The 13881-nt window shown below is 37.3% G+C and overlaps 1 protein-coding gene across 2 annotated transcripts in view; it reads left to right on the forward strand.

Annotated features, from left to right (window-relative positions):
* SH3GL2 (SH3 domain containing GRB2 like 2, endophilin A1) overlaps positions 1 to 13881 on the forward strand; it is a 212809-nt gene that overhangs the window by 154338 nt on the left and 44590 nt on the right. For both annotated transcript variants that reach the window (XM_072841473.1, XM_072841472.1), the window contains exon 2: positions 5699 to 5767. In XM_072841473.1, coding sequence (XP_072697574.1) covers positions 5699 to 5767 — 69 coding nt within the window. The remainder of the gene's footprint in view (positions 1 to 5698; positions 5768 to 13881) is intronic.

Raw genomic sequence — 13881 nt, forward strand, 5'->3', positions numbered from 1 at the left:
CCAATTTGTTCTAAAATCTTGATTCATGTGTCTCTCATTGACTTACTTGTCAATAAGTTTTCATTTTATATATAAATAATTTTGTGGATTGTTCCATAATGCAGATGGGCAGGATAGTGTATTCTACTTTTTATTCTGAACAAACTAGCTATGATTAACTTACAGAATGTTAAAGTAATTCTGTTTTAATATGAGTAAACACACAGTGCAGCACTTCATGAATTATTTTTGATTTAAAAGAAAACACTTGGGAAAAGTACTGTATTTACTTTCATGTGGAAGGATGCACACACACACATATACACACACATGCATGTAAATATGTTTCCCTAATGTGTGTGTTTATACACACATGTGCATATGCATATAAACTAAAATATTAATATATTTAGAATTAGGATTAATGGGAAGAATATATCTTATGAATGCTAATTATAATTTTTCTAAAAATAATTTGGTGGGTAAATGTCGAATGGTTACAATGAAGAGAGAATTTTCTCTAACCTTGGCTATAAATAAAATAGATTTATTTTATTCAACAATCATAGACCATTGAATTTTCTAATTTTTTTTGTCTGTTACTGATAGAGCAAAAGATATTTATTACACTTTTGAGGAGAGATTAAACTCTGAGAAAGGAGGTACAGAATGAGTGCTAACTCATAGTTAAGGGTCTTTCTTTAATATATGTATGATTTTAGGCCTAAGAATAATTCATTGAGATTATTTTTTCACCTGATAATTAAATGTCTACTTTGCAAGCACTATGTTAGGTATTGCAGTTTCAGACATTTTTAAACAAAGAAGCATAAGATATGATCCCTGCCTTTAGCATCTTAAAATTCAGATGAGCAAAGATCTCAGCAATTTTATTCATGAAGTGGCTAGTTCCAGGTAATCCAACAAATGATGTGCTAAGAATGCAAATGAAGTCTAATAACTTCCAGCTATTGGGTGCAGTCAGGATGATTGAGAAGGTAAGATCTGCATGAACATGTTGGATAATCAGTAGGATTTAAAAGATAGGAAAAATTGGAAATAGGTCCAAGTATAAGACAGAGGGAATAAACACAGCACATTTGGTGGATAGTAAGGAAACTTGTCTTTGTATGATATATAATAAGAGATAAAGCTGAATAAAAACAGAAGTAGGAGGTAAATCACTTTGCATGAATGAATTTCACTGATAGGATTTTCAAGGAGACCTCTATTAAGGCAGTCAGAAATATGGTAGCTGAGTCTTCAATGTTTAGTAAATGAAATGCATTGCAGGGAAGAATCAGACCTGGAACTAGAGGAGGGAATGTCTTTTTCCCAGAGGTGCCAGTTAATGTGGGAGAGGATGAGTCATTGTTGGAAAGCAGTGCAGCATCCTCTAGGCTGTGAACAGTGGTCATTTATTTAAGCTGTCTCTTGCTACTGGTTCTCTTTGACATATTTCCTATTTGGTATGTGGAAAAAAATAGCATGAAACATCACTACTGCAGACTCAGAATTAAGACTTCTAATTTAAAACGTGAGTTGAGTGTCTTATATTTTTTTCTGTTTTGGAAAGTTGGTCTTTGGAAAGACCGTCCTAGAGTGAGGTGATCAGACTTATTTGCCTCACTTTATGCCTCCTTTGGCCAACTTAACAAAATTTACAAAAGGATATTATAGTTCAGTTCCACAAATCTTAACCAAGTACCTATTGTGAGGAATACAATGAAGAATAAGAGGAAGGTGACATTGTTGGTTTGATTGGAACACAAAATATATGTAGAGTTAATAGATAAGATTAGAAGCATAACCTCTCAATGTTTAGTGGGTACAATTGGGAGTTTTGAACAGAGGAGCTGTTTTTTTTGATGTTTTAGATTTTTTTGTTTCATTTCAGGTGATACAGGGGAGTATATTGGCTTATTTGTACTGTTTTGTTTGTTTCAAATACCTTTTGCTGATGTTCGTTTAAATTGATGATCAGTTAAAAAAAAAACACATAGGTGATTAATTTCTCAATTGGCAAGCATATTAGCCAAAGTATATTAACAGTATCTGAAAATATTCAGTACTATGAAATCTTGGTTTCAAGAACTCTCTCTCTGGAAAATAGCAGGGCAAAAATATTCTTAAATAAATGGTTTTAAGGAGAACAAAACTCATTGTTGGCCAGACAGGATCAGGGAGCCTAATATTCCTCACCTTGACTGTTATTTACAAAAGGATAGAAGTTTTATTTTATTTTTAAAAAATATTTATTTATTCATGAGAGATGCAGAAGGAGAGGCAGAGACATAGGTAGAGGGAGAAGCAGGCTCCCTCCACAGGGAGCCTGGTGTAGGACTCAATCCCAGGACCTCAGGATCATGACCTGAGCCAAAGGCAGACGCTCAACCACTGAACCACCCAAGAGTCCAATATAGAAATTTTAGTAATGACATTTAAAGATCAGGAAGGGAAAATATTTGCTATACTCCTAAGGAATGAGTCCGTGTTATTTAGCCCACCGTTTAATTCAGTGTCTTGGTATATTTAGATCCTTTGTGACTTGAAAAAAATAATAGCCCCAAGAACAATGCAGATGTCATTTTGAATATTGCCTTTTCTAAGTATCTAATTTGATAAGAAATTTTTATATCAACCAACCAATCAGGTCAGTACTAGTATCTAACAGCTAGCCTCATTTAGTGTGTTTGGTGAACTGTTTCTCTCAGAGAAGCTCAAAGGTCAGCTTTTGTAGATAAGAGAAAGAACCTAGTATCTCTCAGTCTTACTTCTCTTTCTCTACCTCTCACCAGGCACGCCCCCCACTCACACCCACAACCACACTATTTTAAACCAATACGTAAAGCCAGTGGGCTGATGTGTCAGCCTCCTAGTGAATTATAGGACTAGTTCAAAATTATTAATGGCCATGGTGATTCCATTTGGTATTCTCTTTGATATAGTGAGCCAGCTATTGTAATGCTAACTTATTTTTATTTTTATTTTTTTAAGATTTTATTTATTATTCATGAAAGAGGCAGAGAGGGAGAGAGGCAGAGACACAGGCAGAGGGAGAAGCAGGCTCAGGGAGCCTGATGTGAAACTCTATCTGGGGTCTCCAGGATCATGCCCTGGGCTGAAGGTGGTGCTAAACTGCTGAGCTACCTGGGCTGCCCATTAACTTATATTTAGATGCAGAAAAGGGAGAAGTTAAAATCATTCTTCAATTGATAAATTTGGGATTGAAAGTGTGATATAGACTTTGTGCTTTTGATGAGGGCCATATTTTATTTCCCAGAGATGATCAAAATGTGATTAACCCAAGGTTACCAGAATTCTCTAATGTTACTAAAAATGGAGGAGACATTTGTCATCTATTTTTTGGTGACAGTTTTGTAAATGAAAATTAAATGTCTCATTCATAGGTCATAAGAGGGTCTATTTTTGACCAAAATGGGATGTTGGGATGTAATGAGTTCCCTGACATTGGAGACAGGTTAAACTGAGAGACAGTTGATTGGGGATTGTGTAAGTAAATATTTCTTGATTTTGTAAGAATTTGACTAGATTAGAGTTTCCCAGTCCAAGTTTAACTGAAAACCATGCACTCCAAGAATAGTAAGACCTTGTACAAGAGGGGCTGAAATATGAGCCAAAACTGTCATCACTGAGTAAAGTAAAAGGGAGTGAATCTGTAGAAATCGCAGTAAAAAGTTGATGATAGCAAAAATTTGATATTAATAACTTGTAAGACCCCTTCTATTCCTGATTTTCTATAACTTATTCTCAAACATGCAGGTTGTATCCCTGGTACTTGGATCTCACCCGGAGGTTCTAAACCAGGTTCTGGGGTCTCTCACCCCCATTTCTGGTTTGGTAAAAATCTTTAAAAAAACATGCAAAGACTTCTGCTCCAGATAACAATTAGCCTTTAGATTAGGTGGTATGGATACCAGACAAATCCTGGATCTGTATGGATTGCTGAAATAGTTGATAACTAGCATCATTCAGGGCACAGGTTAAGTGAGAGGGCCAATGTCAAGGACCAAGGGTTGAGGTAGCCAAATCTAATGGAATTTCAGGCAGAGAGGGCCAGCACCATGGACAGCTCCCCCACACTAGGCTGGGGGTGGAAAGAAGCCTAGGATTTAGCTTGGGAAAATTACTCTTATGTCTTGGTTCCACCTCTTCCTAGCTAAGGATCACTACTTTCGACAGGCAATTTAACTTACACAACCCTGAGTTTTCTCATCTGCAACATGGGAATAATTGTACTCTGCATAGTTCTTGTGATCTTAGATGATAAATTGCAGGTGAAAGTATGTGTCAGCTATACAAATGAAAGATGTTAATATTTTTATTAACCTTACACTTTTAATAATTGGCCTTTGTTTACCTAAGGTTGTACTATATTAATGAAAATTGCTAGATTCTTCTCAATATTTGACACAACAGTTGAAAAAAATTGATAGGGGAAACCAAGATACCATAAGCAGGTATATACTTTATTGCAAAGACAAGGGAACTAGGATTTACTGCCTATCTTGTGGGTTCAGACCTAGGTTATTCTACTACACTACTTTATTTTATAACCACTTTGTACATCACCAAAGTAGGGGAGTCTGTTTATGCTGTGGCCTTTCATCACAGCACATTCCTTCTGTTAATACTGCTGGGATGAAATGGGTAGCATCTGGTATACAGCAGGTCCAGAGTTGTGATAGAATTCATACTCTCAGTTTTACTAATAGTGGTCTCCTCTAAAGGTTTTCCTGATGGCAGAAAGCAGGAGTGAAGGACATGCAGAACCCTTTAATCCAGTGGTTATTGAAGGAAATGAAAAATCATACTTCAATATCTGTGATACTTTATGTAATACAGTGACATCTTAGTGAAAAGCATCTACCTTTATAATTAGAGAATTTTAAGAGAAAAGTCTCATGTCATTAGCATTTAATTTTCCTGCCTTTGATGAAACTATTTTTTTTGTGATTCATTCATACATTTTTATTATATTTAATTTAAATCTTTATCTCAGAACAGAATAAGATAGTTAATTTTTTAATGAACGTGAATTCTACATGTGGAAAATGATCATTTGCATATGTAAATTGGTGAATATAAAACAGATCATAATGGGAATTGATTGGGTAGCAAAGAAATGCCCTCACATTCTTTCCATATGGTTTATCTCATGTTTATAAAGATGTAGACAGCTACAGTTGGCTTTGTAAGATTACTATTCAAGTCCTTTTATCTGAAGATCAGCTAGGCTGATTTTTTTCTTACCAGTTTGATAGATGCTTGTGATTATCTATTCAATAGCCCATTGAGAAATAGGTTGAAGAAGTAGCAATTTTCTACCTAGGTAGCATTTTAGAGCCATTATCAGAGGGAAGTTATAATTGTATGATGGTGTTGTTCTTTAGAAGTTTCAAAAGGAAAATATTAGTGATTAGTTATATAATAATGTATATAATAAAGAACCCTGGGGTTGAAAGCAGAAGAAATAAGTTCAAATTCTTACTTCAGTACTTATTTCGTGCCTGGTCTTTGGCAGGTTGTTTAAATATTCTGAGCCAAACAGTTTCCTCCTATGAGAATAGGACTGTCCACCTGTGTCAGAGAACGGTAGTGAGATTATATTAGATGATGTTTCTTAACGTGCTTGAAACTTTTAACACACATTTTAAAAAGAAACCTTATTATTCTCCTTTTTGTTTCTTTTCTTTAGAAAGTGAGTGAGAAGGTCGGAGGAGCTGAAGGAACCAAGCTAGATGATGACTTCAAAGAGATGGAGCGGGTAAGTCTTCACCACTTAGAGCTAGCTCCCTTTGACATGAAGTTGTCTGGCATACTGAGAGAGGAAAGGGAAACTACTTTCCTCTGGTATCTGAAAATGCATTTTGTTATTTTAAAATACATTCTCTTTTTAGTGTATATTTTAAAACAGAAGATGCAAAGCATCCTGTCTTCCCTTTGCACTACCCTGAGAAAACCTCAGCAAAGGTGAAATGTCATAATATACTTTCCCGGTGAGTTTTATCATTGCTTTTCCAAATAGGGACAACATGAAGTTGTGTTTGAATCAGGATAAGGTGGGAAGGAAATAGAGAAAGGTGGGAATGGTGTCCCAAGTGTTTGGGGAGAGTCTGAATCATTGACTGGCTTTGGTGGACCTCTTGGCAGGGCTGTGCCAGCCAGTGGCAGCAGGGGTGGTGGACAGAAGTCATGAAGGGGCCTGCTGGACTTGGCCCTTCCCTGCTACACTTGCACCGCTTGTCCCACAAGTCAGTTTATTGCTCTGAGTCTCTTATTTTTGTGTAAAAATAAGATGAGAATACTAATCCCTACTTGGGGATTTTTATTAAGGATTAAAAATAACGTAAGTCATTTAGTGTTCTGCCTGAAAAATAGCAGGTTCTCAGCAGGTAAGGATGGAGGCAGCAAACAAAATAGCCCATTTGATTCTTGTGACATCCGCCATATTTTCTCTTTGAGACTCTTCATAGCAAGTGATATTTAGGCTTATGGTGAAGGGTGTGTGTCATGTAGTGCAAAGAATTGTTTCAGGCATGCAATTGCTGATAGGTAAAGGGATCTGGGAATACAGAAGGTGTACTTGAAGAGAGAGGATGTTGAAAGCCTATAGTTACCTAGAAAACCACATTTTTACTTCACATCAGTTCCAACAGGCTGTCTCAGTTGTGCTGTTTGTGTGAAGAGCCAAACAAAGACAATTCCTAGGTGCTTTGTGCCTTGTCTTTTTCAGTTTTTTTTTTTCTTTTGAGTTCATTGATGAATTCAACAAATTCTTGTCTTGTGCCTCTTATGAGCCAAGATGTAGGATACAGCAGTGAGCTGATAAACAACAGTCTGGACTGCTTAAATTCCATAGTCTAGTGGGGAAGGCAAACTTTGGACAAATATTGACCAGTGTGGCTGGTTTAACAAAACATGGTGCTGGAGAAGCTTGAACCAGAGGAAACACACACAGGGTGATTGCAGAAAGCCTTCCTAATATTTTAATGATATTGTAGAGGACGAATAGGAGTTATTAGAGAATGTTTCTGGTAAAGGGAACAGCAAGTAAGAAAGAACAGGACACATTGGAGTTCCTGAAAAAAAAAAAATGAGTTGCCAAGAGACAGAGATCTTGTGAAATGAGACTATGTATTGTTAACTGGTCATTCTGGCTAAATTCTTGAAATGGACCTCACTGATAGCATATGTACTTAAGAGAGAGGAGATTTAGTATAATAGTCCTGAGTCCCAACCAGAAGTCTTGGAGGCCAATCTCTTACACCTAATGCCTGACAGGTATTTGCCCCCAGTAGGACAAATGAAGTCAGCGCTTGTCCTTATTTCTTATCTCTGGACAGTTCTAAGTTACCACTTGATCTTTAACCAAAGCTAGTAGCCTCTGCTGTTTATAGTTCTGGAAATGGTACTCTACCCATCCATCTTCTATAGCATCTGAGACCAGATCCTGACACATTTGCCTAGAATGACTTGACTCTTCCACTCCCTGTAATATTGGAGTTCCTCATGCCTCATAAAGAGCAGCTTGTGGGTCTATTAATTTGCACCAGCCTCTGTCTCCACCCATTATTTCCTGATCCCTTCACCCATTATCCTTTGAATCCTCCCTCTCCCCTCAGGAGGGCATGTATAGCCCGTCTCTTCAGTGCCATGTTGTTAATGACAGATTAGTCAGGCATTTAGGAATTTAGAACTAAAGAATCAGAATTTTAGTTCAGCTTTCAGCATCTGCCAGGACTAAAGATATTAAGCTAGGTAGCTCACTGACTAAGCTAAGGAAAACTTTCCATTTCTTAAATGAAACTCAAAAGAATAGGAAATTGAGAGAATAGAGTAGAATTTATTACTGAGCAACTAATCAAACCTTTGAATCTGTGACAATCTTGCAAAATAATTCAAATGAAAGAGGATCTTCTAAGTATTTTACTTCAGGTAAAGACCTAAAGGTATTCCTCTGGGTCTAAGGGTAAAGTTTATTTCTATTTCTTAGAAAATAACCAGTTTCTGAAGCTTTTGTTTCAAAAAATATATTCCTGGAGTTTAAAAAAATAAAACTTTTGCTTTTGAGGAACACACCTGTGTTTTTTTTATTTGGGTTTATAGCTAGTAAATTAAGGGATTTACATTTCAGAACAGTGTGGAAATTTTTTTTTATTTCATTTTACTACAGACATTTTTTTTTTTATGCTCATTTATGGCTCTGGGCAAATTTTACACTCTCTACCCATGCTAAATTTGCATTAGAGGTAAAGGATTGTGTGGCAATTGGAAAGCACATGTCTTGGATTTGGAATCCAAAATCTTTTGGTTTGTCCTGTTAATTTGTTGATTACTCACACAAATATTTTAGCTCAGTATTCTCAAGCCTACAAAAGAATCACCTATCCACAGTTGGTTTTCTGATCATCAAGCATTTGGGGTAGAGAGACTTTTTTGTTCAGCTATGTTTTCAGAGGTGCAATTAGACAACAAAATGAAATGAATTAGAGGTTTGCATCAAGCAGCACTACTGGTAGAGAGAATTGGGTATTCCTAGAGGTTGTTTCTCTAATCAGCCACCCTAACCCCTCCCCTGCCAAGACGCAGTAAAATTACATACGTGTCTCCCAGCCCTCACAGCTCCACAAGCTGATTGGATGGAATCCTGCAGCTCTGTTGTTTCTGCAGGAGCCCTGCCCATAGCCATTTCTTTCCTCCTCTTAAGTGCCTTGCATAGAATTGTTTCTGTGTTAGTTTTAAATGATATCTGTTGCTTACAAGATTTGTTAAGTACAGACTAAATTTCTTACTGTGATATAGACACTGTAAGATTTGTTTATTGAGAAACTACAGATTTTTTATCAAGAGGAAGTTCTAGAATTTGAGTGATCTCTACTACTTTCTCAAATTTCCATCTGTTGCCACAGTTTTGTATATGTGTGTCCTCGTGTGTGTGGTTATATTAATTCATATGGAATATCTGTAAATGTGTCCTCCACGTGTAAAGTGTTGAACCAGATACCAGGAATATGAAGATGATTAACACACAGTTCCTGCCTTTAAGGGACTTCCAGTTTTGATGGAAGAAATGGGCACATAAATCATGTGGCTCACAGGACATGGTCCTTGATGCCTTGTCGAGGATTTCCATGAAAGACCTTACTCAGTCTGGTTAAGTCAGTGGAAACTTCCTAGAGCAGAGGCTGCCTGAGCTAAATCCTGCAATTTTCTCTTGCTCCTACATATATGGTTAATGTAGAAGTCCAAATGAAGGGGTATAGTGCCTCTTTGTAGCCTGAAAAGTGTCCTGGGAGATCCCTTCTATTGAAACAGGAAGAAGTCATAGGATTGGAACTGTGGCTATGTATCACTTCAGTGAGAATGGAATTCTTCTTAAGGGTAGCCTCAATTTTTAAGACAAGCAGGATGGTGGGAAAGAATGGGAAGAATGTCATTCCATATAAGACTGAGAAAGAGTGAGTTTATTAGTAGGATATGGGGTAAAGGCTGATAGAATGTCCTGTGGTCATTATCTTAATACGTTTAATTAGTCATTGGGTGGAAAGGGGTTACATCTTTCTCTATAACTCCAAACGGTAAAAATAGAATTAATGAGTAGAAACTCTGGAGAGAGAGAGTCAGGCTCAATGTAAGAAAGAACTTTTAGCTGTCAGAACTGCTTAAAAAAAAAAAAGCCTTGGCTATAACTGAATTCCTCATCACTGCTAAAACCACAGTGTGACAGTGGTGTATGGCACACTAGTCATCATCTCTCTTGAGTTTTCTGGCAAGTAATTTGTTACTAATAATGTCACGTTTTAATAATACCACTTCATTGAATTCTGGTGGTTTGTTCCAAATGAAGGAAAAGGGTATAAAGTCCCAGCCAGCAGGCTGAGTAATATCCCTGAGTGCACCCAGGAGTTTTTATCATGCCCATGAATGTCTTCCTCATGGATGTGGTAGTCAAACAGAAGGTGTAGATGACTGTACTAAGATCCTTCCTTGCTGGCATAAACTTGTAAGATGGTAAGAGCCTCAAACAAGATGAGCTTCAAAGACAACTTTCTCCTCGTCCTGAAATTTAGGGAAGTCAGGTTTCTTCTCAGTGATATGTTTACAATACATTTCTGTGCTAATATCATTAAAGGTAATGCGTAAGAAGATTACCAAAAAAAAAAAAAAAAAATACAGTGGGGAAATCTCTGCCTAATGCCTTGTTTTTATTTTTCAACACACTATTAATCAGGCTTTCTGAATACCAAATAACTACTATAAACCAGAGCAATTTGGGAACAGGTACATTAATTCTCCCAAGTCAGTAGGGAACTATTAAAACATCCTTATGGGGCCAACCTGTTTGCCAGACAAACTTTCCCAGGGAGCTGTTTTCATTATGTCTCTGTTTAATTAGGTGTCTCGTTCAGGGTTCTCATTACTTTAAGTAGGTATGTTGATCTTTTAATAGGTTCATTTTCTCCAGTGATAAAAAAATTAAGAATTTGATAAGATTTTAGTGTTTCATATGGCATGTTAAAATTGCTTTTTGTGTGACCAAGTGAGTGCTTCATTCATCTATTTATTATTGACCAAACCCAAAAATTGTCCTCCATTTTAAAATACCTGTTTGTTCTTAAACTCTGCTCCTATGTCCCTGTGACAGCATCTGGGAGGATGCAGTCAGTATCTGACCATATAAAGTCACACACAAAGTGCCCCACAAGGAATGCTGTGTAGTTTGTGGGTGTTGTCACCTAGGCTCAGGACGCAATGACTACTTTTTCTCCAGCAGAAAAGGTAATATCCAGATGCCTCAGAACAATAACTTATTCTAGTCAGTCCAGTACCTTTGGTTCTCTTATGTCTTGTCTCTAGAGGCTGAGGCAGCTGGTGGAATGATCAGCATCCATACCTTCAGTGTGGCACATGGTAAAAATAGAACATTAGCCAGGGATTGGCAGACTTTTTCTGTAAGCACCTTAGGATTTGTGGATCAGAGAGCGTTTGTGGTAACTTTTCACTTCTGCTGTTGAAAAGCAACAGCAACTATTGATGATGACTAAAAGGAAGGAGCATTGTTGCATTCCAATCAAAAGACAATGAAATTAGAATTTCCTGTAATTATTATGTGCAATGAAATAGTATTTTTCTTTTGAATTTTTCCAACCATTAAAAAATATAAAAATAGCTAGTGGCCCAGATTTGGCTCAGTGGCCACAGTGTGCCAATCCTTGCTTTTTGCCTGATAAAGAAAAATGTTACAGTGAGTAGAGTGAGTTAAGAAAGCTCTTTTTCTCACTACTCAAACTTGTAAATCACCAGGCTGGAGACTGCAGGAAGAACCTCCTGACTCCCAAGTACGAGAGTTGCTAAAATAGTGGTATTGAGAAAATAGAAGAAAAAAGACCAGAAGGATATATGCCTGGGCTTTTACTTTCAGAAAAAATTTTTTTTTACTTTGAGTTTTTATAACCTGAAAATATACATGTTTTTATACATATTTACAGTTTCACCTCTAAACAACCTTCTCTAATGGCTCTCTACCCTCATCCAGACAAGGTTAGTTAAAGAAATGGAGTCTCGACAGCTCAAAGCAATGGAGATTGTGATTTAGGATGCATCAAAACTTATTTTCAAGTAGTAGGAAAATTGGGGCATTGAGGAAATCATGACCTATGTAAGTTCAAAGCTAAACTGCTGTTCTCAAATGGAAATGAGTTCTTGCAAGCTAGGATAAATTATTTAAGTGGAAATCTTTAGTTCATGTTAATTACATCAGCCCTATTAATAAGAGAATATGTGCTTGGACATTGCCAGTTTAAGTATATAAATAACTCCCCCCCCCCAAAAAAAAATAACTTCCCTAGCAAGTACCTAATAAGGCACATTCAGGGTTCTCACAGGGTAATGGCCCTCAGCCTGTCCATGACCAACACAGTATAGTTTAGCAAAAAAGACTCCCAGACATTATTAGCAAGGACAGAGATGGAGAGAAGTTAGAATCTGGTCAGCTTCCTACCTGCAGATGGCCATTAGATGATTTAGTTCCTCCAGTGGTCTTTCTTAGAAAACCTCTGACCCATGACCTTTGAATTACTTTTCTTCCCATCATAGCCATGATGGATGTATGACCTCAGACAATTCATTTTCCTTCACTAGGTTCAGACTTGGACCTTCAAAATATTAAGGCTTGGGATTAGATGCTCTACTGGTCTCTTTCTATTATGTTATTTAAGGCTATCAAGTGAGATCTGTCATAGTAAAATCAAGAGGAAAATACCAGTGAATGAGTTTGCTAATAAGCTATTTGCTGTTTGAGGTATGTTTTGATAACATAATATATAAATAATTGGATAAAGTTGATTTCAGAAGTGGACTTCAAGCAAATTTTATCTTATACTCTGATTAAAAAGATTTGGCTAGAGCTTGTTTTATAGTGATATCTAGCTTAGGTAACTAAAAGTGTTGAAGGGGTCTGCCTTGTTGAGCACAAAATCTATAAAGATCTGATATAAAGATATAGGCTCCTTCCTGGAAGATTTTGGTCAAACCACAGGGGACACTGGTTAGCTTTTATTCCTACTTCCCTTTGAAGACTGAATCCTACTGGGAACCAAACTTCATGTTCTAATATTGGCATCTGTGTTGCCCCTGTGTCTTTCCCTGAGACCACTGGCTTTAGCCAAGCTAGTGGTTTCTGTTAATAGAGGCTGATTAGTTGAGATATCTATTTAAAGAGCTAGGAAGAGAGAGTAAGTTCCATACCTCAAATCAGAACCATTTTTCACACCTTCCTTGCGACCTCTCTGTGGACCACTCCAAATATGCACTTCTGGCACCAGCCTCTGTGGTCAAACGACTCAGTGTGGGAGAGCCCCGTTTTGCAGAGGCCCAGGGGTACCCAGGATAGAATAGTTCTTGTGGATAAACTTTCTATAGATTTTTGGGACTTAAAAAAAAACAACCCAGAAGATGGGATGGCAGATGTTTTCCCCTTGGTCCTGTGTTTTGGCCACTGCCATATTCCCAGCCCCTTCTGGGAGATGTCACAAAGAGCTTTGCAGCCTAACTTGGGCTCTCTCTTCATTTGGGAGGTGTCCCTATTGCCTGTCTTTCTATGAAGAGCTTATGCTTTCAAGAAGGGTTATAGGGTAATAGTTAAGAACACAGACTCTAGAACCAAAATTGGGAAAGTTTCTTAACCTCTCTGTATCTATTTGACATGGTTTCTAAGGATTAGATGAGTTAAGGTATTTAGAGCCTTTAGAATAATTTTTGAAAAACAGAAAACACTTTATGATGGTGGTGTGCATAATTATTATGGAGGGCAGATATGGGAGAAAGTTAGAAATTGGCTAGCCTCTTAGTAGCAGATGATTTCAGAATATGAAATGGTCAGTGGACAATTCAGTTCCTCTGGCTCACTCTCTTAGAAACCTTGAACTTTGGAATTGTTTCTTCCCATCATAGCCACACAGGACCCTTGGATACACATTTGGCATCTAATTCTTTTATCTCTGTCATATAGTCCTTAGGTGATATATGTTTCCCTCCTATCATGCATGTAACCTGGACTTTCAACGTGTTTGTTGTGCCATCACCTTTAATTAACTTCCATGACATTGAGTACACAATGGTTGGTTGGTATTCTGCTAATACTGCCAGTACCTCCACTTATGACCACACAAGTCATGTACTGCACAACTCCAGAGAACCCCTATTCACTTCTGTGCTAAATACTACTTGATAAATGCTCAAATCTCAGGCATCCTATAAACTCAGATCAACCTAAAGGACATGGTACAGGGTTCCTATGTAGACTGGCACCTCTTGAATAGGAGGGCTTCTTAAAGTAATTTTATACCATGATGACCTTACAAGAAAGAGTGGTTTCCT

The sequence above is a fragment of the Canis lupus genome, chromosome 10 (genome assembly GCF_048164855.1).
Source record: "Canis lupus baileyi chromosome 10, mCanLup2.hap1, whole genome shotgun sequence".
Lineage (NCBI taxonomy): Eukaryota > Metazoa > Chordata > Mammalia > Carnivora > Canidae > Canis > Canis lupus.